This window comes from Diospyros lotus, chromosome 10 (genome assembly GCF_014633365.1).
Source record: "Diospyros lotus cultivar Yz01 chromosome 10, ASM1463336v1, whole genome shotgun sequence".
Classification (NCBI taxonomy): Eukaryota; Viridiplantae; Streptophyta; class Magnoliopsida; order Ericales; family Ebenaceae; genus Diospyros; species Diospyros lotus.
In genome coordinates this window covers 31920217-31946155 of record NC_068347.1, presented here as the reverse complement: position 1 = coordinate 31946155, position 25939 = coordinate 31920217, and the positions used below count along the sequence as shown (strand labels likewise).

The 25939-nt window shown below is 36.2% G+C and overlaps 4 protein-coding genes across 4 annotated transcripts; 1 reads left to right on the top strand and 3 right to left on the bottom strand.

Annotated features, from left to right (window-relative positions):
* Positions 1-487: 487 nt before the first annotated feature.
* On the bottom strand, positions 488-1532 carry LOC127811813 (uncharacterized). Its single transcript, XM_052351989.1, has one exon. It carries the CDS (start codon positions 1096-1098, stop codon positions 682-684), a length of 417 nt encoding a protein of 138 aa, XP_052207949.1. The 5' UTR covers positions 1099-1532; the 3' UTR covers positions 488-681.
* A 598-nt stretch (positions 1533-2130) lies between these two features.
* LOC127811243 (transcription factor GTE6-like) lies at positions 2131-8855 on the bottom strand. The gene is made up of 8 exons (XM_052350952.1): positions 8690-8855; positions 5973-6188; positions 4792-4869; positions 4341-4565; positions 4095-4193; positions 3859-3917; positions 2351-2501; positions 2131-2271 (listed from the first exon to the last, which is right to left on the bottom strand). The coding sequence occupies exons 1-8, from the start codon at positions 8837-8839 to the stop codon at positions 2131-2133; spliced, it is 1119 nt and encodes a 372-aa protein (XP_052206912.1). The 5' UTR covers positions 8840-8855.
* A 2952-nt stretch (positions 8856-11807) lies between these two features.
* On the bottom strand, positions 11808-15545 carry LOC127811282 (KIN14B-interacting protein At4g14310-like). The gene is made up of 3 exons (XM_052350995.1): positions 13797-15545; positions 12833-13443; positions 11808-12530 (listed from the first exon to the last, which is right to left on the bottom strand). The coding sequence occupies exons 1-3, from the start codon at positions 15492-15494 to the stop codon at positions 11996-11998; spliced, it is 2844 nt and encodes a 947-aa protein (XP_052206955.1). The 5' UTR covers positions 15495-15545; the 3' UTR covers positions 11808-11995.
* A 1077-nt stretch (positions 15546-16622) lies between these two features.
* On the top strand, positions 16623-23071 carry LOC127810835 (kinesin-like protein KIN-10A). The gene is made up of 6 exons (XM_052350399.1): positions 16623-17644; positions 19685-19840; positions 19934-20041; positions 20148-20258; positions 20337-21995; positions 22574-23071. Exons 1-6 carry the CDS (start codon positions 16964-16966, stop codon positions 22757-22759), a joined length of 2901 nt encoding a protein of 966 aa, XP_052206359.1. The 5' UTR covers positions 16623-16963; the 3' UTR covers positions 22760-23071.
* The last annotated feature ends 2868 nt before the right edge of the window (positions 23072-25939 follow it).

Genomic DNA, 25939 nt, shown 5'->3' with positions numbered 1-25939 from the left:
TAATAAGCCTCTCAAAATATCAAGCCCTTTCCATTACAAAAGAGTAATTAATTATAAAATCTTATTTGGGTTAAGAACAATATTGGATTTTTACGACATCCAACAAAGTTGATCATGAATGCCAAATGCCAAATGCCAAATTACAAGCAAAAGGAATGGACAGCTGTGGTGAAAATTTTATATTCCTTCGCCTACGTAAAGATTCCACCGTTTGGCTGCATGTACAACTCCCAAAGCACACGCATACATGTGTGTGTGTGTGTGTGTGTTGTTGTAATGTAACTTCGTCTCTTGTTTCCATGATCATCACTCTATTCTTTCATCCTTTTATAAAAATGTCAAATGAAGTAATAAAAGATCTCATTATCCATATATATGTATATATTATCAAACTCAATTCACCAAAACGCAAACGAAACATGCTACCCATCGAGAAGCAAAATCTAAACCCACAAAAACGTCAAAAGAAGAAGAAGACGAAGAAATGTAATGCAGAAAGAGAAGAAATTAAGCAGAGAATTGAATTGTCTTACAGAATGCTTCAGAGGCTACATATGGCGGGTGATATACACATGTATATATATGGTTTCGACCGACTCACCATATGTGGAGTGGAGGTCTAACTTAACTCGGGAGGACCCAAGAAGGGAGTGGCCAATGAGGAATTGCCACGCTCGCATTTCACATCCCAATCCACTGAGCCAACTGGGAGGGGTTGACAATTCCAGGCACGTGGACCCCATCGCCCTTCAACAGGCTTGCCACGGCTAAATAGCTCTGGTGCTGCAGCGGCTTCACCCTCTGGCTCGCCTTCGCGTCCCTGTTCTCGCTCTGACCCGGCTGCATCCCCTGCAACTCTTCCGACTCTGACTCCGCCTCGGCCTCGGCTCGAGCCGGGTCCCACTTCTCGCCGAACAGGGTGCCTTTGGTCAGGAACTCATAAGCCAGGTAGCCAGCTAAGAGCTGGTTCGGAGGCACTGGCTTGGCTGCCACCGCGGCGGAAGGTGGCGCCGGGGGTTCGTCGGAGGAGCGGGCTTCACTCGCTTTGCGCTTCATCGATGCGACGGGTGTCGAGATCTGGCGTGGGTGGTGGCTCATCGTAGCCGTCCCTTTTTTTATTTTTTTATTGATTTTCCCTAATCCCGATCCTATTCGGAAAGGGCGAGGGCGAAAGCGTCAAATCAGCTCCACCAATAATTTAAAAAAAAAACAAAAAGAGAAAAAAACAGCTGTCTGAGTTTAATAGGCTGTTAGAGTGGTAAATAAAGTCGAGAGGGAGGGTAAAAATGTAAATTTAAACGCTCATAAAACGACAATGGAAACCAGATAACAATAATAATTTAAGAAAAAAATTCCAAGAAACGGGAGAGAGGGAGAGAGAGAGAGAGAGAGGCGAAGACAGAGATCGAGGGAGAGACGTCGGAAGCTGGAAAATGGATCGAAAGGGGAGCGTCTCCGGAATCCGGTGACGCGGCGGAGGTAAGGCCCAGGGATGATGATTGAGGCCGGGATATTTTGGCGGGGGGGGGGGGGGGGGAAGAGTGGAGGAGAAGAAAAAGAGGCGAGGCGAGTGAGAGCGGCGGGGGCGAGAGAAGCGCTCGGCTTTTATATAGAGGGGTCCATACATACATTATATATATATTATAATGTTGTTGCCGTTTATACCCTTGGCCCTTGTGTTCAACTAATTAACGAAGATGCCCTTAGGACAATATTACCTCTCTAGCTCTCTGCTAGTGGGCCAGTCTATCGGGCAGCTTGTAGGGGATTTCAGTAACGGTAGCTTCTGAAGCAGGCGGGTTCAAATCTTGTCATTTGGGATTTTTTTTTTTTTAAATTGATGGTAGATCAAAGTTGGGTAAAAAAATCAATTTCAAGAATAAGGGCATTATATCAGTTGAATTTGGCTAATTTAGAAACAAATAAAAAAACTAATTAAGCTAAAATGTCCAATGATTTGCCCAAAAACCTGAGAATTCCTATACCATGAAGCTCCTAATTAGTATATGCAGGCAATGTTGGGAATTCTCATTCAGAGGATCATCTTAAACATTATAGTTTTATATGAACTAGGAAGAGTCTTAAATGGGTAGGTGCTATTTGGTATGGTTATGTACGCTAGGAAAGCTTTTAATTCTGCGAAGACTTACCAGGCACATTCTGAATCACTTTCTTCTGCTTCTCGACAACAGCCACATTTCCTGCACTATTGCCCCTAGCCTGCTGCTTCTCCTTGACAAAGAACTTCAACTTCCATAATGTGGATTCACTCTGTCAAAATAGACATTGCGATCATTAACCTGTGTTTGGGGAGCATTCTGCTAGGATAAAGGATATACTAGAAATTTACCATTGCATCAAGGTTAAGGTCCACCTCTTCTTCATCTGCTTGGAAAGTTGGGTCACATCGAGCAACAAGTCGCATTGCCTCGTTGAGATCCTCAGGAGACAAACGGGAGAGAGACCCCGCGAGCCATTTTTTTTCTTTAACAGATATCTTTCTAATATGATGACAAAAGAATTAGCAATGATAACCAATCCACATAAATATGTTTATACCACATTGACAAGTTCAGTTGGTTACCATGCAGATAAAAAGGTTATAGCAAGTTAAAGTGTACTATATGGTGTAAAGAAGAGCCCTGGAAACTCCTTCAAATTAACTCATCGTGGATAAAAACCACAGATTGACCTTTAAAGAAAACAAACTCTGCCTCCTTCCTGTATTTCATCCATTCAATTAGCAAGCATTTACAGGCAAACCCGTCGTTAAAAATAACACACACCCCTGACAAGGCTTTGTGATTTTTGTTATGGAGTTCCCCTTCACTAGTGGAAACAAGAAAGTGAGTAATACTCGGAAAAAGACATTCGGCAAGTTTTTATCATGCAGTTTACACAATATTAGTTCATAAAACACGTGCACATGTTAATGCTTGTGAGGACATCCACAAGGGGACTCTAGATTGCAGTGAGGTACATGCATTTGTTAATCCTGCAACCAATGTTCTCAGATAGATAGTTCTTAGGATAATGAGTCTTATACATGAGAGGATTGCAAGTTTTCCACCAAAGTCAGGTGGTTTGGACTCTCATCATTTCTTAACAGGTCTCTTGAAGGCATATGAGGTTTTCCTAAACTGCTTTCAAATTTCATGTCTTTAACTCATGTAACATTTCGATCTTTACTCTTGCTTCCAAAACAAGATTCAAGAGACCACTTAACTTCAGGAAATGCATGCAATCATTGTATCATCAGCTCAAAACATATTTGTTTTTTTCATGGAAGACATATGATAGGGACAAAAGAAAATTACTTGGGCAGAAGAAAAAGAGCATAACCCAAGCCAACAATCAGCAAGACCAAAAACAAATCCACATTGTTTTGCAATATTTTGGTAGGATAACTGTTGTACTATTCTAATATTTGGTTTTAGTAGGATTATTATTTTTATATATAAATGGGAGAACAATCAAGAGGAACATTCATGTTTTGACTGATATTTGAGCATACAGAATTTTGATCCTCTCCATTTGTCTCAGAATTTCTCTGCTCTCAGTATTACTGTAGTTTGACTTGAACTCAAAGGCAGTCAGCCTAACCTATGGATTCTACCCAAAGAAAAATAAGGAGAAATAAGTTAAGATATGATGCAATAGCAGATATTTAGATACTTCCCTTTTTACAATAACTCAAGTGGGGAGGGGGATAGAATCTGAGATTACTTGGATATATGTATACATTTAAATACTTATTAAAAAAAACATACGTGCATTAAAATAAAACAACACGAATGCAGATAACTTGAAGGACGTGGAAAACAGTCAAAGCAATGCAGTAAAAATACAAAAACAAACCTGCACTTTCTAAGTATGGTTTCTCTGAGTTTGCCCAGATGCAGATCAAATTCATCAAGCTGAAAAAGATCCAGAATAATTTGTTCAAATCATGTATCATGCTCCCTTGGCTCATTTATCTATATGCCAAAAGGAAGTACATCTGATGCCAATAGAACCATAGAACTTCATGAAATTGTAAGGATTTTCTTTTCACAAGATTTTTCTCTGTGAAAAGTCTGTGAAATTATGATTACCTCAATGCTTAAATCCCTAGCCCTTTTGGCATAAAAAGCTGCCTCAGCGAGCTGCTTATCCAACAGTGCTGTTGCTTCCTCCTCCATCTGCATTTTTTCCTGCAAGTAACTGGAATTTAACCAACAATAACAAAAGCAGCTTGTTGTAATGGTAGCATGCCTGATCCCTCGGCTAAAGTAGGCACACAACTCAGCTCCAGAGACATTAGATACCAGGGCCATCCACTATTAAAATAGAAACTTTACCTCTTGATCAACTTTTGGCAGGAGTTGCTGCCATTTCTCCTCAAACTCTGATAGTAAGGTTTTTGCCATTACATGATCATCATGATGCTCATTGTTGTATTTCATTGCGTTTTTAAATATCAACGTCACGTCTGCATATATCTCCTGGACATTTTTGTAGCCAGTTCCATCTTTGGCCTCCATTTTTGCCTTTATGGTACTAAAATCCATTGGTTTTTCAATGACCTAGTATATAACAACAACAAATTAATTGAAGACGCATATGAAGAAACTCCAAATCAAGAATTCCACAAATAAGGTTTTGTATAACTGATAGATTTTATATAAACTCTGGCTGTAATTTTGCCTTGCTTTTGAAGATTAAAAAAAATCAGCAGAAGAGGGGGAGAGGACATGTAACTTGGACAATCCTTAATCCATATGGATTTTTCATCAGAAGAAAAAACTATACCTCAAAGTAGTCATGCAGACCAAGGCCAACAACATCTACAGGCTGCATAAATGGTCCAGCCCACTTGTGCTGGGTGATCTGGCAAATAAAAACAGGTACACATAATACAATAATCAAGCAACTTGAAAAACTAAAATGAGTTGTGTAACTCCTAAAATTTTCAAGCAACTAAGGATAAAGAACTATGGGATAATTTCAGTTGAAGGAAGAGAAAATTACGGTTAAAGAAAGAACAATGGAAAAGATAATAGAGAATACTATTCATGTTACTGATGTGTCAAAATTCTTCAACCATTGGAACATAATAAAAATGCCATGTTTCCAACAAGCAGTGTTAATGTGTTGATCCCAAAAAATCCTGTACGGAAGATCCATCCAAAAAGGGTTAAGGATTGAAGACAAAGAGTACATATTATAGTTAATTTTGATCTTAGAGGGAGAGATATTGTGTGAACTTCAACTAGCATTCAGTACATGACTTCATACATCATTTTACTTCTCGGTGGGTAGGTACTCCATAAACAATAACAGAATGACTTAATATTTTTTATACAAGCAATAATATCTCACTGCCAAAATAGATTCTAAAAATGGGAAGGGTTCTCTCAGCTTCTTGACATCATTGTAAACTTTTTCATCTTTAGAAATTATCCTGCTGCATTTAATTAATAATTTTTAATGCTGCATCAAATTAAAAATTTTGTGTAGATATTAGAGGATCCATGAACACAACACCAAAGAAACTGGCACATTATTCTGTTGTCTATAAAGGACATATTTGTTCAATTATTGTTAATGTGGAAACAAATAAATAAGCACCAATCATTCATTTATAGCAGGAAAAAGTTGTGAATAATTAACTGTCTCCAGAGGGAGGAGACGCACATGGAAGCATAGTTCTCTTTCTGAAAAAATAAGCTTCTTAACATGAAAACAATGTCATTTATACTTCAGCAGTGTCATTCAGTCACTTAAAATGATGATTTATGTACCTCATCATTCAATATAATCAATGAAAGGCAAAAACTATAATCCCTGAAATTAAAAAAGAACCAACAAAAACAGAAGGCCAAAATTGGAAAACATAGTTCAAGATCAACATCAGGGTTATATGTTTAACCAATTGAACAAAAAGCTGACATTGTAAAGATGGAAAGGATAATCAAAGCATCAGTGGTTGCCTGCTGTAATATTGTGCCAATTTGGCTCATGAGCTTTTGCTTTCTCTTCACTGCAGCTGCTTCTCTGTGTGGTGCATCTTGCTGCCTCTTAATAAAATTAGCAATTTGTTTCTCATTATCTTTCTCCTTCTGAATTGAGCTACCTTCAGGAGCATTCAATTGTTTCTTAGTTGCAGTCAAGTAGTACTGTTCTACCTCCTTCAATCTTTGCTTAAGCTGAAAAGAGATATATACCAGGGCTTAACCAAATTATACAGGAATGCATATCCAAAAACAGTCATAATCAGAAAACATGGACGACAACTAACAAATAACTTCAAAGGAAAATATATTAGAAAATGTTAAACAAATTATAGAAATGATAAAAAGAATTTGCAACCTAAAAACATAATTTTATACACCAGCTGCATTATCAGAAAAAAAAAAGAAGAAGAAGAAGAATGAAAGATTGCTGCTCGTGGATATGACATGTTCCTGCAAAACAAAATGACAATTGAGGGATCAAATTCCACCTATAGGATTCTTTATTGTTGAACTACTTTTGGTTGTAATGAGGTGCTAGTTGGCATGGTTGTCATTTGGAATAATATCCAGCCCTCTATAGTAACAGCAAGAGCTCAGCTGTTTTCTTTCTACCAGCTAATTATATATTTGCCTCAACCATTCTTCCTATTCTCCACTGCTACAATGCAATTGTCAATTTTCTAGTGTAATGTTTTGTCACCTATTATGGATCCAGGATGAATTATGCTGGCATAGAAAAAGTCAAACACAAGTGCCTCCCAATAGGCTCTTTTCTGATATGTCTGTACAGTATGCATATGAGGTATCCACATCAGTTTTATGTTTGGAAATTTGTAAAAGATGTACATGACATGTCAGACACCAACACTGTTTTTTATATTTTTTTCCAAATCTAAACTATAGCTAAAAAATTTCCTAAGCTACTACTACTCCCAAATTATGTCCCAAAATACTGCTACTTGTTCCACATCAGCATATAACAGCTGGTCAAAGAAGTGCTTCTTAGAAAGAACCGCCGGTATAACCAGCGCTTCTTTTAAAGTATAACAAAGAATCGACAGTTCAACCAGCGATTCTTTGAGTAGTTCAAAGTTAGTGTAAGATAGAGTAGATGTTCAAGAATTAATTTGGTCTTGGTAGTAGGTTAGGAATTTTTTTAAAATAGTATTAGTTTTGAAAAAAAAAACTCATCTTTTTTTTTTTTTTTTTTTGTTAATGCACCTTCACGAGTGCCCCCCTCTGTTTGACCCCACGATATCAACAGGATATGTAAAAATGTAGCCCTGCATGTTGTATTTAACATGTTATTCAGTCAAAATCAATTAAATAATTACTAAGTTCCTTTTTCATGTTGGTTTCAAGAGGATGGGCATGGATAAGAATCCAAGGAGAGCAGTCACCGAAAATGGAGACCTGGTCACTAAGAACTATTTTTATTGTTAAATTCCGTAAATTTGGTTTCTAACCTTCTCAATTAAAACTTTTTAGATTCTAAGGTGTTCCTCCATAATTCAAAGATAATAATCAAGTCTTATTTTGTCTCATCTAGCAAAACAATATTGTCTACAACTAATATACAGAAGACAGCTCTTGTTGGATTTGCTTTGTGAATTTATCCACCATAAAAGCAAATCCTTAATGTAACCCAAATATGAATTCAAGAATTCCATCTTTATCATACTTTGGGTTGGGTTATCCAAATATGATTTCAAGACAATCTCAGCTCTAATAAAGGAATTTGGAAGGTAATCCAATCCATGGATTACCAAATACAGCCTATATGTAGTAATTTGCAACATAGAAAATACAATATCCACTTGGGGCGGGGAGTTTCTATCCACCAAGATGCAACTACATCCACCTCAGAAATAAATAAAAGTAAGAGTTAGTTTAACCCTAAACAAGGCCATACGATGTTAAAAACATGTTTCACGTAAAATTCAGATTGCTAAAACCCTATGAAATATGAAGGAAGGAGAGAAGTAAAAGAGGGAGGGGGATAGGGAAAGAGATTGGGGAGGATTTGTGTTTGAGCCTTAAAAATAAAGATATGATAAGCAGCAGGAACGAGCACTGATACAAGAATAATTGACCAGGCTGTTCCTTCTACTATTTTTTTCTGCCAATTGATAATTCTTCTATGCAAAACTGTTGTGTCTTCAAGTTAGAAGATTTTATGCATTTACTCATACACTTTTGTGATTTTTCCTGGCAAAAAGTGAAGGTACTAGGAATAAATAAACAAAAAAATAAAAAATAAGAACAGAAAGTAAGTAGTGACTTCTTGTCTCCCTTGACTTTGCACCTGCCTACCGCAATGTTTCATTCATGCTTCACTAATTCTATCTTATGCTCCAACTTGACAAGGAGAAGCCCCACAGGACGATCAACCCTTAAATGGTTCAGGCTCCAGTTAATTTATATCCGGTGCCTTAATAATCTCCTAATCCCTTAGAGTACCTTTGCAGTTCACAATTTCAATTAAGAGAAAAGTTAAAATAAGCTTTAAATAACTAACACAAATTGCTATTATTTGACACATAGATTGAAATCAACATCATATGAATATTTAAAAACCTGACTGTAAACAAACCAAGATTAGGACAAATAACAAATAGAACCAAATTAACAATAGTTCAGATTTGAAGTCCAAGTTTCTAAAAGCATTACTAGTTTGTATTTAACCAACTTACCATTTCAACCTTTGTGGTTACTTCTTCAACTTGATGGCAGAAATCCTTAATTACAGTATCTTTATCCATAGTCTTCCCTTGTTCACCTGATGTAATCTCTGAAGGTAATGCATCCATTGTTTCCTTCTGAGCAAACATTAAAATTGGCATAAAGTATTTGGAAATAGAATAATAGCACAATTTATGTTTTTACAAACAGTGCCAACCAACAACACATGGATTAATTAATCAAGAACATACATGCAAACCATTCTAACAGATTGCAGCAGAAGTGCAGACCTTTGAGAACAATGAGATAAATGGGTTGATATCATATCAAACATTCAAAATTTGATGGTCTCACATGCCAAAAGGAAAATCAAATAAAATCATAACCTCATTTAGGAATTACTAAGATTGATCACTTGCCATTCTTGAGCTGCTTTTCTTTGTGGATATGACAAAATTTTATATGTAAACATAGCATCACGAAAACCAAAAGTTAAACTTGTCTATTCAAAAGTTAAACCCTGAATAAAAGAGGAGAAATAAGATAAAAACGTTAAACCTGTCTATCCACAAGCAAAAGATATGTCACCAAGGAAATGAACAAAAGAAGAAAGACTAAAAGGAGAATCCTCAATCAACCAGAAAAAGGAAAGGTGGATTCCTTTTAAATGATTAGACACTCTACCCTTCAGAAGCTCTATAAATCCTTCTTCATGCCATAGACACCATATCACAAGAAAAAAAGGTTTAAGTAGCCAAAAATGCCTCTAAGTATGACTTGACCAACTCCAGCTCCAAGCAAACACAAGATCCTACAAATAGGCAAGAGAGTCCGCACCTTCCAGCCGTAGGATGGCAACGTGGTAAGTAATCCACTAACTAACTACATTGCTAGCACAAAGTGCACAGACACACCACAATTTAATCTCCTTCTCAGCAAATCTTTTGAGGTGAAATAGCACCGTGAGACATCCACTCAAAAAGACTGACCATAGTAGGGGTAGTCAACTTCAAAATGACATTTTAAGGGAAATGGTTTCTTTATCACAGATAGTCCCATAGGACAAAAGTAGTAAGTAGACCTGTCAAACGGATGGCCTGGCCCAGTTGTATCATGTCTAAGCACAGCTCGGCATCAGCGAGACCAGAGGGCCAAAAGGCACAACCTGAAACTTTATAACTGTAAATTACAACTCTTCATCTGTCAAAATTTTGAAACAATAAAAATATATTGAGGTTTGTTTCACTATGTGATGAAACTCATAGTGAAATTGATCAAGATCTATTGTTTATTTGAAATTCCAACCAATGAAGAAACTGATCAAACCAGTACGAGACAATGCCATCGTAGAAAAAAAAAAGAAAAAAAAAAAAAAAGCTTGAACAGAGCTATATACCAAAGTTTTCAAGTTGCACCAGGTTCAGTTCAGTTCGAGCAGACACACAAGATGTTCACGACTGACACCTGTCCACAAACCCAAAGCAAAAGAAACCTAGATGGACGAGCTCAACACCTTACAGTAAGCAAATGAAGTCAAAATTGCTATCTCTTCCTTATCATTCCCAAAGTTATACATAACGAGAAAGTCATAAACAATTCTTACACGATCCTCGATTTTCGTCAAAATCCTGAAACTCTCCTCTCCACAATTGCGCGCACAAGCACACACGTATGCAGATAACAAGCAAGGACGAGAGAACACAGAACCAGAAGCAAAATCAACACAGTTCAAGTATATCCAGACACATTTCACACCAGTACACACACATATAAATGTATACAGAGAGAAAGAGAGAGCAGAGAGAAGCAGGAAACCTGCAGAGAGAGAGCGAGAGGTGATGGTCGACGAGCAAATGAAACGTGTTAGAAGCAGTTATGCAACTTTTATACGTGGGGAAGTACGAAACATGGTTCTCCGCTTCAAAAACATTACCGGTCCAACCGGTCTGGCTTAATGACGTGTCATCGTATCGTACAAAGTTGTTCTTTTTATTTTTTCATTTTTAGTTGCAAAATAAAAATATAAAAGTAATTACATTTCATGAAATAGTAATATCAATTCATTTATCTAAGATTCTATTTTATATATAAGAAAATAAAAATATTTTTCAAAACTTATTATAATTCATTGGCTAAATCTATATTTTTACCTTTGTACTTTCACATTTTTTTTATGTAGTCATTTTAACTTTTCGTTATTTTGATTACACCTTTAAACTTAATTTTTAAGTTAATTTAACTCTTATACTTTGATTTTTTTTTTCGTATAGCAAGTCAAATTTTTCATCATTTTGATTATATCTTTGAACTTGTATTTTTTAATTAATTTAATCCGTATATTTTCATGTGTAAAAACAAAGATAAGATAGAATGACAAAATATACATCACACACTATTTAAGTTAATGTATAGAAGCTAAATTGATTCAAAAATATAAATCTATGAGTGTAATTGAAATAATAAAAATTTTGAGTTATTATATGAAAAAAATATTAAAATACAAAGATTAAATTGATTTAAAAATATAAATTTAATAATATAATCAAAATAACAAAAAAAATTGAATTGGCACACAAAAATAACATGAAGGTGCAAAAATAAAAATATAAATTTAACCAATTCATTAAATGGCAATGTCATGTGAATAAAACCTCATCCAATATAATTGAGAATTAGGAATAAATAAACATGTTTGATGTATTCTTAATAATGTAAATGACAAAAAATAAATAAATAATTTAAACTCATTTAATGGAACGTGTCAAGTGGAATAAATTGTTCCTTATTTATATAAGCTTCCATGTTATATATATATTGAATTGGTAGCATGAATTCATAGGTTCAAACTAGAAAACTCCATTGCCGGCACAGGGTTCTGCACCTCCCATTGATACAGCTCAAATAGAATGAATAGAAAATTATATATATATATATATATAGAGAGAGAGAGAGAGAGAGAGACAGACAGACAGACAGACAGACAGAGTTTTTGACAGTGCCAGACAGAATTAGCCATAGTGATCAACAGTTCACATCGGATCTGCAGTTTCACAAATGGAAACCAAGAGTGATGCAATATATATATATATATATATCCTCAAATATGATCAAATGCAATATACAGTGACAATAAAGATTCTGCAATTCCCCTTATTTTTCACATATGATACAGATCAAGTAGAATGAACAGAAGAAAATTCTATTTATGTGTTTAGAACAGAAGGCTATATAGTACAGAAGTGAACAGCAGCAGCAGTTATAGCCAGTGCTGGTATTTCCCTTTTGCGGGCATGTAGTAAGTACAGCATAGAACAAACTTATGACAGGTATCTCCACGAAGCTGGACGGTCCCTTGATATGAGAAGAACCCGGGAAGCCAAGTAATCGAAAGAAGGCGAATACAAGTCATCGGGTCCGATAATTTTCCTAAGCTTGTGTAAGTTAGCATGGTCAGAGGAGAAAGGCAGCCATTCGTGATCCTTCAAGGCATCAAAAGCAAATAGTCCCCGTCCACAAACTCCCATGACAAAGTTTGGATTTCCCCAAACTTGAGTTAAGGGTGCGTGATGGGCATCACCAGCATTGGATTCGGGCAGAGAGTAAGAGGTGAAAAACCCCCATTTGCGCAACGAATACTGTTGCACTTGGGAGGAGAGCTGGTTTCTTCCTGCTGATGTTTTCTTGGTGCAGCCAAGAAAAATGGATTCTCCACGAGAGTAAACGGACTGCACATTCACACCAAGTATGGGCATCATGAGACCTACACCACGTGGGTGGCGAAAATCTAATACATTGACGTAATCAGCAGTGCAGAAAACTCCATCATTTCCTTCAGCTTCGGATGACCTTACTCTGGATTCAAGAAGTAAAAGGAAGAAGATGATGAGAAGAAAGGATTAAGACAGCTCAATCGAATTTGTACATCTGGTCAAGTCAATTATCAACACAAAGGAAAGCAAGAAAAGGTGAAAAACAATGGTCAGAAGTGATGAGACAGATTATATCACAAATTGCTCGCTGATCATGTAGAAGAAATCCTCAACAGTCTCCCACTTGAATAAAGAGATTGATGGAATGAAGGAGGAAAGTAAACCAATAACTGGAGAATAACATAAACACAATCAACTAATATAAGACCCAAGTAGAAGTTTCACCTTTGCCTTATTCCACCACCCACTTCTGCATCAGTGTTATTCACATGAAGTGCAGACACTTTTTGATCAGATAAAGAAACAGAGACAAGCGCTCGAGAATTGATAGAATTCACATCCCATACAGAAATATTCCCTTCCTCTGCCACAACCACTTTTCCGCTGTTTCTCCATTGCAAAGGACTGGAGTAATCCATTGCCAGCACAGGGTTTTGTACCTCCCATTTCATGATCTGCTCTCCATCGCGGATATCATGGATTCCAATAGCCCTCTGCCAACTGGCCGTTGAGATGATAAGTGGTCCACAGGGTTCATACCACCATTCTTGGTTTTCTGTTACATCAATAGATGGAGTTTTTTCACTATATGTGGTATTATCACATAGTGGATCAGGTGATGTTCTTGGATTAGTGGTCCCATCCTCAATGTGGAAAGCTCGCACATCTCTAGTATAGAAATCCCAGGAGCAAAATCCTGAATCCAACGTATTGCCAGCAGAGGCAGCCACTACATGCTTTTCTGAGCATCCATCTGCTCCAGGGGCACGAATTATCCAGCAATCTCTCCAAATATTAGGCGATACTTCAACAGGGGGCTTGTACTCAGCTTTCTCCTGAAATGATGGTGTACCATCATGAAAGAACTAATTCTTTTAAGGCAAGGTAGCCATGATATTTATCTTATAGAGGAAAAGAAATCTGACAAAATAAGTATGTATTGAAGATATAAACAGCCAAAATGAGGCATCAGAGTTAAAAAGTAATACGACTCAACCAACAGTTTGAAGAAAGTAGAAAGACACTTAAAAATGTGAAACAGAAGACAGTACATATGCATATAGGCATCTTAGGAAATTTCAACATATGCTTCTATTTTTATGTGCCGTGATATATATGCACGGTAGTAAAAGACAACTGACGACTATAAAGCTACAGTACAAGTGAAATAGGAAACTGGCTTCCCCACCTCACAGTTGACAATGTCATAGTAGGAGCAAGAACCATCATCATGAGCAAGAAGAACAGCTTCTCCTTCAGACACAAACCATCCTGCTGTTGAGATCTTGCGGCCAATTTCATTTAACTGATAAACAGAAGCATTTCGAGTATTGCCTTCATTTATCATTCCCTGTCTTTTCTCCTGGACATCAAACTCGTGTGTTTCATCTGCTGTGTGAATCACCTCAGCATCCACTCCTTCATTAGCAATGTTTGAAGAATCTTGTGCTGCTGAAGTCACATTGCTTTTTGTTTCTTGAACTCTAGATGATGTCGAGGCAACATTTTCATGCATTGTTGTAAACCTAGATCGGTCCTTGTTCATGGACGGCAATAACTCTGACAGAATGGGGACTTCATTAGTGAGGCTCGATAACTTCTCTCCCTTCAATTCACTGCTGGACTGTACAAGATCAGCCTGATCCATTTCAGATCTTGCTAATGACACTTGTGATGATGTCCGATCTCTAAGTAACTTATGATGAGGAAAAAGCATTGCCTCCAGTTCTTCAGTATCCTCCACGTCCTTGTTTGGACTCCTATCTGAAGTTTTACTCTGCATATCACTATTTTCAGTAGCTTTAGTTACAACCATCATCCCCTCAGCACCATTAATGGCATGCCCTGCTTCCTTCTCAATCCCTGAATTTGTTTTGTTAATATCTGAAATTATCATTTTTGATGCGTCTGAGGCATCCATTTCTAGCATCTCCTTTGTCCTTTTAATGTCGGATGCAATCCTCTTAACCTTCTCCTCCAAAAATGCCAGCTTCTCATGCAACTTGCTTGGGTATTTGTTAATAGTCCCACCACCTGCATGTTCTTCAACGAAATCCTTCTGCTTCAATTTTTCCGGACCTCTTGAAGCACTCATAGCTTTTCGGCCCAATCTGTTGCCGCCCAAATCCATAGAATTGGTACTTCTCTTGAATATATATGATTCTGATTCCACACAAGATCTCTCCTTCAATTCCTCACAAACTCTAAAACTATTTGAAGCTTTGACTTTAAAATTACCCCTACCTAAGCTTGTTATCGACGAAGCTGAATTCAAATTAGCATCTCCTCTAAGTCCACCTGAAATCCCAAGCCTAGCTTCTTGCCTTGCTTTCAAATCAGATTCATATTTCTTAGAAATTTTACGAATTTTCCCTGAGCCCACGTCAGTATTCACTGAATTATTGTAGCCCGTTAAAACCCTAGTACCATTTAGACTTCCTTCACTAGATTTCACACTCATTTCCTTCAAAGTCCCCGTCTTTTGCTGAACTCTCTCAGAAACACTAACCCCGGCAACACTCTTCCGACCAGTCGACGCAGACCTCCCCACGGGAACCCTAGAAGCCCTCCCATTCGCCAAATCCGACAAAACCTTATTGAATTCAGAAGGACTTGAGCTCCTACCTCTCGGAACCGACGATCCGCCGCCACGCCTTTCAATCCGCCGCATGGCCTCAGTCGCTGGCTTCTGCGACACAGCTGCCGCCGCCGGAGACCGACCCCTGGAAGTGGGCCTGGGATTCCCATTTCCGTTGGACTTCTTGAGAGTCCCTCTGCCGGAGACATTTCCGGATACCGGCGCTAGATTTTTGGAGGGTTCCTGCGCCGCAATCCTCCCTCCGCCGCCGCCGCATTCCTTTATCCGGCGAACCGACGACGTCGACATCAACTTGTATTTCTTGACTTTTCTTCTTGGAGCAAGAGAGCGTCTGGTGCGTGAAAGAATAGAGCGAAATTGAGAAACGCAAAGAGGCACTTTGGGCGGGAATTACATTGTAATTAAAAATTGTGGGGCCCACCCTTCTTATTTGGATTTTTTACAGGGTAATTTCGTCATTTAACCACAGCAAAATCTATAAAAAAAATAATAATAAAGGCATCATTTTTAATTACTACATTATTTAATTAGTTTATCATATAAGAAAAAATTTATATTTAAATTTAATTAGTCTAAATGAGAATGTTACGATAGATATAAAATTATATCAGAATAAATGGTTCATTGCATGTACTCTAAAAATTGAATTATAAATGACATCATAAATTTGAGTATATCTTTTATATGATTATTAATAATTTGTATATATTTAAAAGGTTCATCCCTAAACTTACCTACCCATTCGCTTAAATCGAAGATGTGGTGGGCAATAAATTATAGAGGATAAAGATGGTTTCGATCGACAAATATGCATTAATCAAAAATTTCTTTAATTTTTTAAAATAAAATAAATCTAAAATTTATATAACTGACATTATGTAAATGGATTAAAACTTATGATTGTAATTTAATAACAATTTTGATGCAAAAATTATTTTAACACTTTATTTGAAACGATAACTTTCACCTACAAATATAATCTTCTCAAAAAAGATACAAATATAAGTAATTAATTCATATTTAATTATCACCATCTATAAATTTTATTATGAAAGGTAATTAAGTACTGTATAGGTCGATTTATACATTAGATGTCTAGTGTTGTGTTATATTAATAAATAATTTCATATTTAGTTAAATTATTTAAAAAATAAAATAAAGATTATAAATTCTATTCCATTCTATAAAATTCATTATCCTTACTCCAAAATGAAAAATAAGGGATCAAAACATGAACCCACTTCATCGGCCCGGCCCGGCCCAATTAGCCGAACCGATTACGGAGCACCAGCCGATTAGTTCACGAGGAGAACTCAGAACGGCGCTGAAAGCGCGTCCTCCCCAAAAATTATGGACGTTAGGGTGTAACGGCTAGATTTTAATTTAAAACTTCAAATATCAAAAGCGTTTCATTTCCATCTCCATCTTCCTCTGTTTTCTTCCGTTGACAGACCTCTCATCTCTTCCTTCCATTTACAGCTTTCTGTGCGTTACTCGATTTCTTATCGCCCCCAAGTCAGCTTCTCTCTCCTCAACTCAGCTTTCAACTCTCTCTCTCTCTCTCTCTCTCTGTGAAACCCAGAAATCTGAAAATCTTGGAATTTTCTCGGGAAACAACCAAGAAAATATCGGGATCATTTCCGTTTCAGATCTCTCCACCTCTGCCGCCACAGCAGAGTTCGAAGTTGAACTGAAACCACCGATTTTTTCTGTGCGTTACGGGGAAGGATCTGAATATTCTTCGAGGGTTTCTTGCAATGGCACCTACACCTACACCTTCGGCCAAGTCAAATCAAATGGCTGCTTATACTCCTTCATCGAAATCAAATCAAGCTCCTACTCATCTAAAGACACCCCAAACAAAGCTTCGCCTGAATTTCAACTTAGCAAAACCCTCCCCAAATCCAAACCCTACAATCAAAGAAACCCCACCGGCCGAGCACCCGGTGGAAGTGATCGGCCGGATCCGGGACTACCCCGACCGGAAGGACAAACCCATATCCGCATTGCAGATCAATCCTGATCGCCAATCTCTTCGGGTACGTACAGATATTGGGTACCATGATTTTAGTCTGGATGGGGTATCGTTATCAGAAGAGGAAGATCTCGATGTGTTCTACAAGAAGTTTGTGCAATCTAGGATTGATGGTGTGAAATTGGGGGCTAAGTGCACTATAATGATGTATGGTCCAACCGGGTCGGGCAAGAGCCATACGATGTTTGGGTGTTCCAAGCAGCCGGGGATTGTGTACAGATCTTTGAAAGACATATTAGGGGAAGGAGATGGGGACAATGATAGGAATGATCAGAGTGATGGGATTTGGCCATTTGTTCAAGTTACTGTCCTGGAAATATACAATGAAGAGATATATGACCTCTTGTCAACTAATAGTGGTGGAGGGTTAAGTTTTGGTTGGTCTAAGGGCAGCGCATCCAAGGTGAAAACTACACTTTTTTCTTGAAATCTATTCATAATTAATTATTTTTTACTTGGTTTAAACTTTAAATACTTGTTGATGTGAAGATTGATACGCTGCCATATTCATTTATGAGAGATTAGGTTTTGATATGCTTGTGTTGTTTATGCACGGCATGAGAAATGAAATTACTTTCAACGTCTCGTCAATCAGGAATTTTGTTTAACAGGAACTGTGAAGTGTTTTAAGATATGTTCTTGGTCAGTACACATTCTGCTCTTCATTACTTGATTCTTATCTGTTAGGGTAGAAGAAATAAGAGGTAGTTTAGTTCTGAAAAATGTTTTCCAATTTTCTATCTCCAATTTTTTATAAAATATCTAGTTTTCATTTTTCACATGAGATTTGGATAATGCGTTCGAAGTACAGAAAACTGGAACATATGTTGAAAATGATTGTTTTCCAACATACATAAAATTTAGAATTGTTGAGATCATCAAAGTTGTGTGCTTACATTGTTGAGAAACATGAATGCGATTTTGACAGAGAATTTTCTTCTTTGTTTGAAAGAGTATGTCACAGAGAAGGAAAAATTTCAGGTTTCAATTGTTACAAGTAATTAGGTTCTGCATTGACCTAGTAGGCACTATATCATTAGCATGACTTCTACCCCATACCATAATGCTTTGGTTGAATTTTGAAAACATGCGACGTCTTTTGTGATTAAAAAGTCACATCTTTGAGTTGTACAAACAACCACTTTGCAAAGAAAGGGTAAGGATGCATGCAAAAACAACCCTTCCCCTGCCATTGCAAAGCAGGGAGCCTCATGCATTGAGGAACACCCTTGCATATTTTGAAAATGTGATGTGCCCTATTTTCCTAGGATATTGTCTTTACTTGTGTTTTGCACTGAATTAGGAAACATGATAATAGGCCAAGAAATATAAATGAAGAAAACAATAACATAGGACACCTGAATTTATATATCTATATGTATAAAAACTCTAAAATAAAGGGGTAAACCTGTTCAGACTCCCTATTAGCAAAAATAATAGCAGATGCATGATATCCCCCAAAACTGGGTGAGCAAAAAATGTCTACAAAGGTGTAGAAATGGAACATCCTTCAAGTGAATGCTAAAAGATGAGGAATTTAAATCTGAATTGATATATTTGCCCTGCTCTCTCAGTCTCATCTAATTCAGGAGGTACACATGCTAATAATAATGCATTCATGCTTCATTACCAGCTAATCCCTCTACTTGTAACTAGTTTTGGATACAAAAAGTTCAAATAAAAATCCATTGAGAATCTTGAGATTAGATCTTAGGGCAATCTTAGAGTTGTTGGTAACCATTCTGGTCTCCAACTTTGTAAATGAGTATGAAATGCTCTGATTTTTCGTGCTCTTATTGTGTGGAGGAGAAGATTATATGGAGGTCTAGATTTAATGTGCTCCCTTGTCCAACCTCAATTGAAGTTCACAAGTTGTGCTGGTGAACTATTTCTCTCATCAAAGGTTGGCATGCAATCTTCCATTTTATGAATGAGTTTTTGCCCACGACCAATCCATGATCATTTATTTGGTTGGCATCACCCTGTAGAGAAGTCAAAAAAGGCATTGCGGCCAATCTAACGTGAATATGTATTGAATCTTTGCCTTGAGAAATAGCTATAATAAACAGTTATTAGTAATGAAGCATAAGCATTGGTCTAGTTGACCGACTTCCTTTCAGACAAAAGGGTTAAATTTACAGGTGTTTATGCGTGCACTTTTGTATTGAGTTTGAGAAAGAGGAAAGAAAATATGTATTCTTTTTAATTCAGTATTTCTTACTTTTTAAGAATGCAGTTATTTTCTAATAGTAGAGAGTTTATATGCATTGTGGTTATTAATTCTTAAATGAAGAGTTTTTATGTAAACTTTTTTGTACTGTGGTTATATTTTTTTCTTTTTTATTTCCTGGCATGTTATTGTGATGGTTAATTTAGTTTGCTGCTCAAGGATAAATGCTTCCTCACTTGCAATTAGGACCATTTCTGTCTTTGAATTTTGCAGGTAAAATTGGAAGTTATGGGAAAGAAGGCAAAGAATGCCACCTTTATCTCTGGATATGAAGCTGGGAAGATATCGAAGGAGATCCAAAAGGTTGAGAAGCGAAGAATTGTTAAAAGCACACACTGCAACGACAGGAGCTCTCGAAGCCACTGCATGGTCTGAATCTTTTTATATTTCTTCTTCAAAGGCAACCTTATTTCTGGAATCAGGTTTTCAAGAGGAAGTAACACCGATTCTAATTTTGTACAGATAATCCTTGATGTCCCAACAGTGGGAGGACGACTTATGCTGGTTGACATGGCAGGTTCTGAGAATATTGAGCAAGCTGGTCAAAATGGTTTGGAAGCAAAAATGCAGGTATGATTGTACTATAACTTTCTGCAAAACTGTGAAGTCTTCTTCTTCAAGTTCAAGTTTTTTAGATGGTAAAATTATCATTATACGGTTGCCTTGAAAACTGCAGACAGCTAAGATCAACCAAGGAAATATAGCACTAAGGAGAGTGGTAGAGTCAATTGCAAATGGTGATTCGCATGTGCCATTCAGAGACAGCAAGTTAACTATGCTTTTGCAGGTAGTTTCCAGCCACATTTGTTTCATATGATTTTTTAGAACTTGATTTTTGATTCTTGTGTTTATTTGTTGTCTTTAGGATTCATTTGAGGATGATAAGTCGAAAATTTTGATGATACTGTGCACTAGCCCAGATCCCAAAGAGATGCACAAGACAATTTCTACTCTGGAATATGGAGCGAAAGCAAAATGCATTGTTCGTGGTCCTCATACGCCACTAAAAGAAAAGAATGGCATTGAAGATTCATCATCAGCGGTTATTTTGGGATCAAAGATAGCAGCTATGGATCAGTTCATTTTCAAGCTTCAAATGGAAAACAAACTTAAAGAGAAAGAGCGCAATGAAGCCCATAAAGAACTAAAGAAGAAAGAAGAAGAAATTTCTGCTTTAAGGGCTAAACTTGCACTAGCAGGAGGGAAGGAACTGGAGACAAATGAGGATGAGATCAACTTGAAGGTTAAGGAGCGAACCCAGAGGCTGAAATATGAATTAGAGAAGAAGATACAAGAATGTGAGAAAATGGCAACTGCATTTGTGGAAATGGAGAGAAGGAAGATGGAAGAAAGGATATTGCAACAGCAACGGGAAGTTGAAATGCTGAGGCAACGTTTAGAGGAAATTGAGTTAGAGCTGTGCCATTCAAGAGACAGAAATGATGAAGAGAATGGGGCTAGCAACATGAATGGAGGCAGCATTGCTAAAAGGCTGTTAGAGATTTATGGTGATGAGGATCCAGGGATGGAGAAGTCAATGGATTTGGATAAGTCCATCGATTTGGATATGGGTAGACAAGAGAACGTTGTCCGTGATGTCAAATATTTTGATGGTGGTGCTAATAGAACTGGCAGCAATTCTAGGCCTGTCCTTTGGAATCCCACAAATGTCAGTAGAATGAATGATGTAGACCATGATGCTATTGCCCCAACATTTGCCAACAGAATGTGTTTGAGCACTGTATTTGAGGAAGGGGAAGAAGGAGACCAAGATGAAAGTAAAGAGAAATCAGGGGATGAAGAAGTGCAGAAAGAGGTGATAGAGGAGAAGACAGTATATACCAGTGCCACAATTAACGGCTCCAGTCCAGTGCTTCACTTCAATTCAGGGTCTTTTGCACCATCTCCTCAAAACTACACTGCAATGACAGTTGACCTTTCCAGCAGAAATATGCAGAATGATTATTCTAGAGATAGATTAGAGGAGAAACTTGCAGGCTTAGGGTTGAGCAGTGAACCTGAAAATCCCAAGGAGGCAGCTGCTTCTAGGCAGAGAAGAATCCAAAACATATTCACACTTTGTGGAAACTATCGGGAGCTTTCTCAGCATAGTAGAACCCCAATTCCTGTCAAAAAGAGTTCTGAAAGTTTTGGTTTCCACTCATCTGCAGTGAAGCTATTTGGTGATGATTCTACCATGAAAAGGTCTTCTAATGAAATATCTGCAGATGTGTTGGTATTGGATAAACCTGATAACAAGCAGAAACACGCAGAACCAAAGACAAACAAAATTCAGGATCCTAAGGAGTTTGCAGTGGCTTCAAAGGAGAACAACCCCCCGTTGGAAGCAAGTACCGGTGATCTTCTTGAAGTGTATGTGAAATGGGAGGTGTCAAAGGAAAACATTGGAAAATTTATCACCAATCTTAAGGTCCAAAAGGATGCAACCCTTGCTGATCTGCGCAAGCAGATTAATAGTCACCTTGGTGCAGACAAACAAGGATTCACATTTCTCGAACTTGGGGTATGTTATCTATCACCTGATGATTTCTTCTATAATCTGATATTATATGCTTATTGGATTCTTAACTTTTCATAACAGACCTTAGGAGAAGGAAACCTCTGAAATATTTGAGATTTGACACTTCATCTTTTCCATTAATTTAGCAGCATTTCTTTTTCTGGTTCAGGGTATGTAAAATCCTTTTCAGGAACAGCATTTCTTCTGAGTCGTTGCTTCAACAATTATTGTCTATTTTCTCATTGTTCCAGTGGAAAACTACATGGATCTTTTTTTTTTTTTTGGTTGAAAATAGGTGAAAAGGAACAGATATAAACAATCTGGAACCTTTGTATCATTGCCATCCAAGGTTTTTCTTTCAAACACCAAGAAATGTTATCTCTGAACTTTTTACGTGCGCCTTCATTCTTCTTGCTGCCACAGTTTGACTCTTTACCTAGAGTCAGCTATTGCTTGCGATTTTGGTTACTTATCTAAATCAGGCATATGAGCTCATGACAATAAGATTTGTTTCCTGCCTTTGTTTCCTGTCTTGTTTGAGCTCATCAAGTTCGAGTTTCTAACTGAAAAACCAAATTCAGGATCCCACTGGAGCCCCAGTTGCTAGAGAGAAGGAAGCCACAATGCAGGCAAGCAAACTGCCGATTTGCAGCCAGCTACGAGGCCACCTAGCTTGCCTGCGTCCGGTGAAAGGGATCCTAGCTCCTCCTCCCAGGCATCTTCCACTCAATCCACTGGAAAATATACTCAATGTCACAGCAAGTTGATACCTTCTCATATTATTTGTTGTGTCCAAACTTGCTTAATCCTTTTGGTGTGCAAATTTGTACATTGTAATCTATGTTGATTGTTGCAACGAACACATCCAGGGTAGATGTGCACTCCTAGTGCAGTTTTTTCAGTGTTTTTTTTTCAGCCCTTTTTGGTCTTTTGGAGTGTCTGGCTTTTAAGAACCATACAATGTACAATTGCACTTCTTTTGGTGTAGATTGGTTTGTTGCATGTGATTGATTTGTAAGTTATCTCAAGACAGAAAATTCTGTCTAAATCTATGCTGAAAATCTGTTGTTATGAGTAAATTCAGTAGCATATATTCGCCGAGAAAGGCTGTTAAACCGAATGGCTAAAACTCCAATTCTATAAAAAAAAAAATCTGGTCGGAAAGGGCTAATTCTAGTAACAACAACATATTAACTAAATTGTATTTAAGAAGACTGACTAAGTGGAAAATATTTGTAAGTTGGGTAAATTTCACAAATCACCCTTAAAATTTTTCTAAATTGCATTAACTATCATTACTAAAAATGTTTGAACCCCCAATAACTGTCAAGTGACACATTTGTCTAAATTTAGTAGGTAAATTTTGCTAAATTTATCTAAATTTTTATTGTCTACCCTTACTAAATATTTTTGAACCCTATTTTTTTAAAAATGACACTAACTTCTCTCGCCAATAAATACTACATCAATTTAACAATTTTACCCCCTCGATCATCAAATTTAGGATCCCCTATCTTATTTGTGTTTCTTCTAAAGGAATTATAATATATTATTTTGTTATGAAATCTTAGTTTGTTTAAAATTTAGAAAAGTAATATTTTTATTAGTTAGAAAATAATGTAACACCCTTTTTTAAGTGTTACTATATTAGGAATTTGAATCTCTCTAATAATTACACTAACTCAAAGTTTCTCAAAATTATATTTTACCCTCTTAACGTAGTATTCTTCATGAAATTACGGTAAGTAATTAGATAACACACGAAGCGTACTCTAAATTGTAACCTCACGAAAAATACATAACTTTGAATATATACTTACTCGAAATGTAATTTCAAAAATACATCCACAAAATATATGGCTTAAAATTATATACGTAATTGAAAACATAAACTAGATTTATAAAAAAAAATAAAAATTACCCCTATTAGCAAGCTAACAATTTATCTTCTTTTTGCCCTTGATATTACTGATTTACTAGTCATTTATCATTTTTGAATGTCATATTAAATACTAAATTATTTAATAAAGGGTTCACAAATATTTTTTTGTATATAATGACTTGACCTAATTTTAAAAGTTTGATTGTTCAACATTTATTCCCAAGTTAGAATATAATAATGATAGTCATTTCTTCTGCTTTAGGGATGGGATAATGTAAATAACTCTTTAGACTAATTTCTTGTTCTTTTTGTGATCAAATAATGACATAAATGTTATTATGCCAAATAATCCCATGTCTAATGCAAACAATATTCATTTTGATACATCATAATCAACAATAAATATGATAATTCATAGTATATATATATATATAGATATATATACTATGAAAAATTTATGTATTTTTTTAATTTGTTTTATTTTCTTCTATTTGTTTCTTTGATTGGCACATGGGATACAAGTGCTAACTTTATGTACAAGGCCACCCTCTACTTCTTTTGGCGTATGTTTTATGTGTTTGATGCCTTTGCATTTATGTTATGATATTTAACAAGGGTTGAGTGTTGCATCTTGTTATTTTAAGTTTTTTTCTCAATTTCTCTCATATTTCTCTTATTTTTGTAGCTTAAAGAGGCTATAGCAATTATAATTTCTCTCTCATTGGATTAGTTTTTTTTATTTTTGTTGCGACTATAATTTTTTGCTTAAAACTCCACCGAAATGTCCCTTAGAATCCTTCCTATAACTTTTTTGATATTATCTTTTAAAGCCCTTTATTAATTTATCTCAAAAACATTTCATTTCACTCATAATTTTATCTTTTAGTTTAGACTCCAACTTCTATATATACCCATTTAATATCACAAGAGTTGATATGTTATCAAACGCGGACTAGCAAGGGATAGTGTGTAGACCACACCACTTTATGGGGCCTATGTCCCTTATCTCAAATTGTCCGTATCGAACAATTATTATATTATCTGACGTAGTCAACATAATAATTCTATTGATATCACTATCTAAATCTGCCAACTAAGAGTTTTCTTGTCTTCTACAGTGTCAGATTAGGTCGAATCTTGGCCAAAATTCTATTAAATTCAAGGTTTAATGATTAAGAGATATTTTATAATTTTTTGATGATATTTTTTTTTATCATTATAAGGTGATAAGTTTTCATCTAAGTTAGCCAATCAAAAGTCATTTGAGTGCCAATAAAGATACATAAACCAATCATGGCCTAAGATTGTAACTATTATCCCTTGTATAAAAAGAAAACTGATGACAAGTACTGTAATTATTTTGAATTTTGTGGTGTTCACATTGCTTTTGTATGTCCTTAAGTGGCCAACTTGTTAGTTCTTAATTTTATCCAACATATTTCTATCATTTATACTAGCGCCCTAGCGATCTTTGAAAATTTGCACATACAGCCAAAAACTTTTGATGAATTACAATAATACCCCAATTTCTACAATTACCAAAATACCCTCAAGATAGGAACCAAAATTACCAAAATGCCTCCAGGCCACTTTCTTTTAGAGATTACCATCCTAAGTATTATGAACAGGATTTGATAAAGTAAGATATTATTTTTAAGAATCATGTTAGATGTGTATCATTTTTGTACATTTTGGACTACATAATGAGATATTATGACAAAAATAATTCTCATTTTCGTGTGCTTCACGCGTCTCATGAGAGATATTTTTGTCATTGGTACATCTTTCTGTAGTTCAAGGTGTATCAATAGCATTATTTTACTTTTAAACCATAATTACTTCTTCTAAAAAAACAAATTAAGTTATTTTAAAATAAAAATAATGAAGCATAATTTTTCATAAAATATAAACTTCTCGCCTAATTGTCTAATACTATTTTCACAATAAAATATAACACAATATAATACCCACAGCATAGCAATACCAAATACGTGTTTGTCACCAAGTATATTTGAAAAAAAGAAAAAAAGATTCATAAGACAAATGACAGCTAAATAGAGACAGT

Coding starts and splice junctions, on each gene's coding strand:
- LOC127811813 (XM_052351989.1), bottom strand. CDS start 1,098: ATGAGCCACCACCCACGCCAGATCTCGACACCCGTCGCATCGATGAAG.
- LOC127811243 (XM_052350952.1), bottom strand. CDS start 8,839: ATGCCAATTTTAATGTTTGCTCAGAAGGAAACAATGGATGCATTACCT. Junction 2,502..3,858: donor ACCATACTTAGAAAGTGCAG/GTTTGTTTTTGT, acceptor TCATCATATTAG/AAAGATATCTGTTAAAGAAA. Junction 2,272..2,350: donor ACCTTAACCTTGATGCAATG/GTAAATTTCTAG, acceptor CTATTTTGACAG/AGTGAATCCACATTATGGAA.
- LOC127811282 (XM_052350995.1), bottom strand. CDS start 15,494: ATGTCGACGTCGTCGGTTCGCCGGATAAAGGAATGCGGCGGCGGCGGA. Junction 13,444..13,796: donor ATGACATTGTCAACTGTGAG/GTGGGGAAGCCA, acceptor CCATCATTTCAG/GAGAAAGCTGAGTACAAGCC. Junction 12,531..12,832: donor GGTGGTGGAATAAGGCAAAG/GTGAAACTTCTA, acceptor TCTTGAATCCAG/AGTAAGGTCATCCGAAGCTG.
- LOC127810835 (XM_052350399.1), top strand. CDS start 16,964: ATGGCACCTACACCTACACCTTCGGCCAAGTCAAATCAAATGGCTGCT. Junction 20,259..20,336: donor AGTTAACTATGCTTTTGCAG/GTAGTTTCCAGC, acceptor TGTTGTCTTTAG/GATTCATTTGAGGATGATAA. Junction 21,996..22,573: donor TCACATTTCTCGAACTTGGG/GTATGTTATCTA, acceptor AACCAAATTCAG/GATCCCACTGGAGCCCCAGT.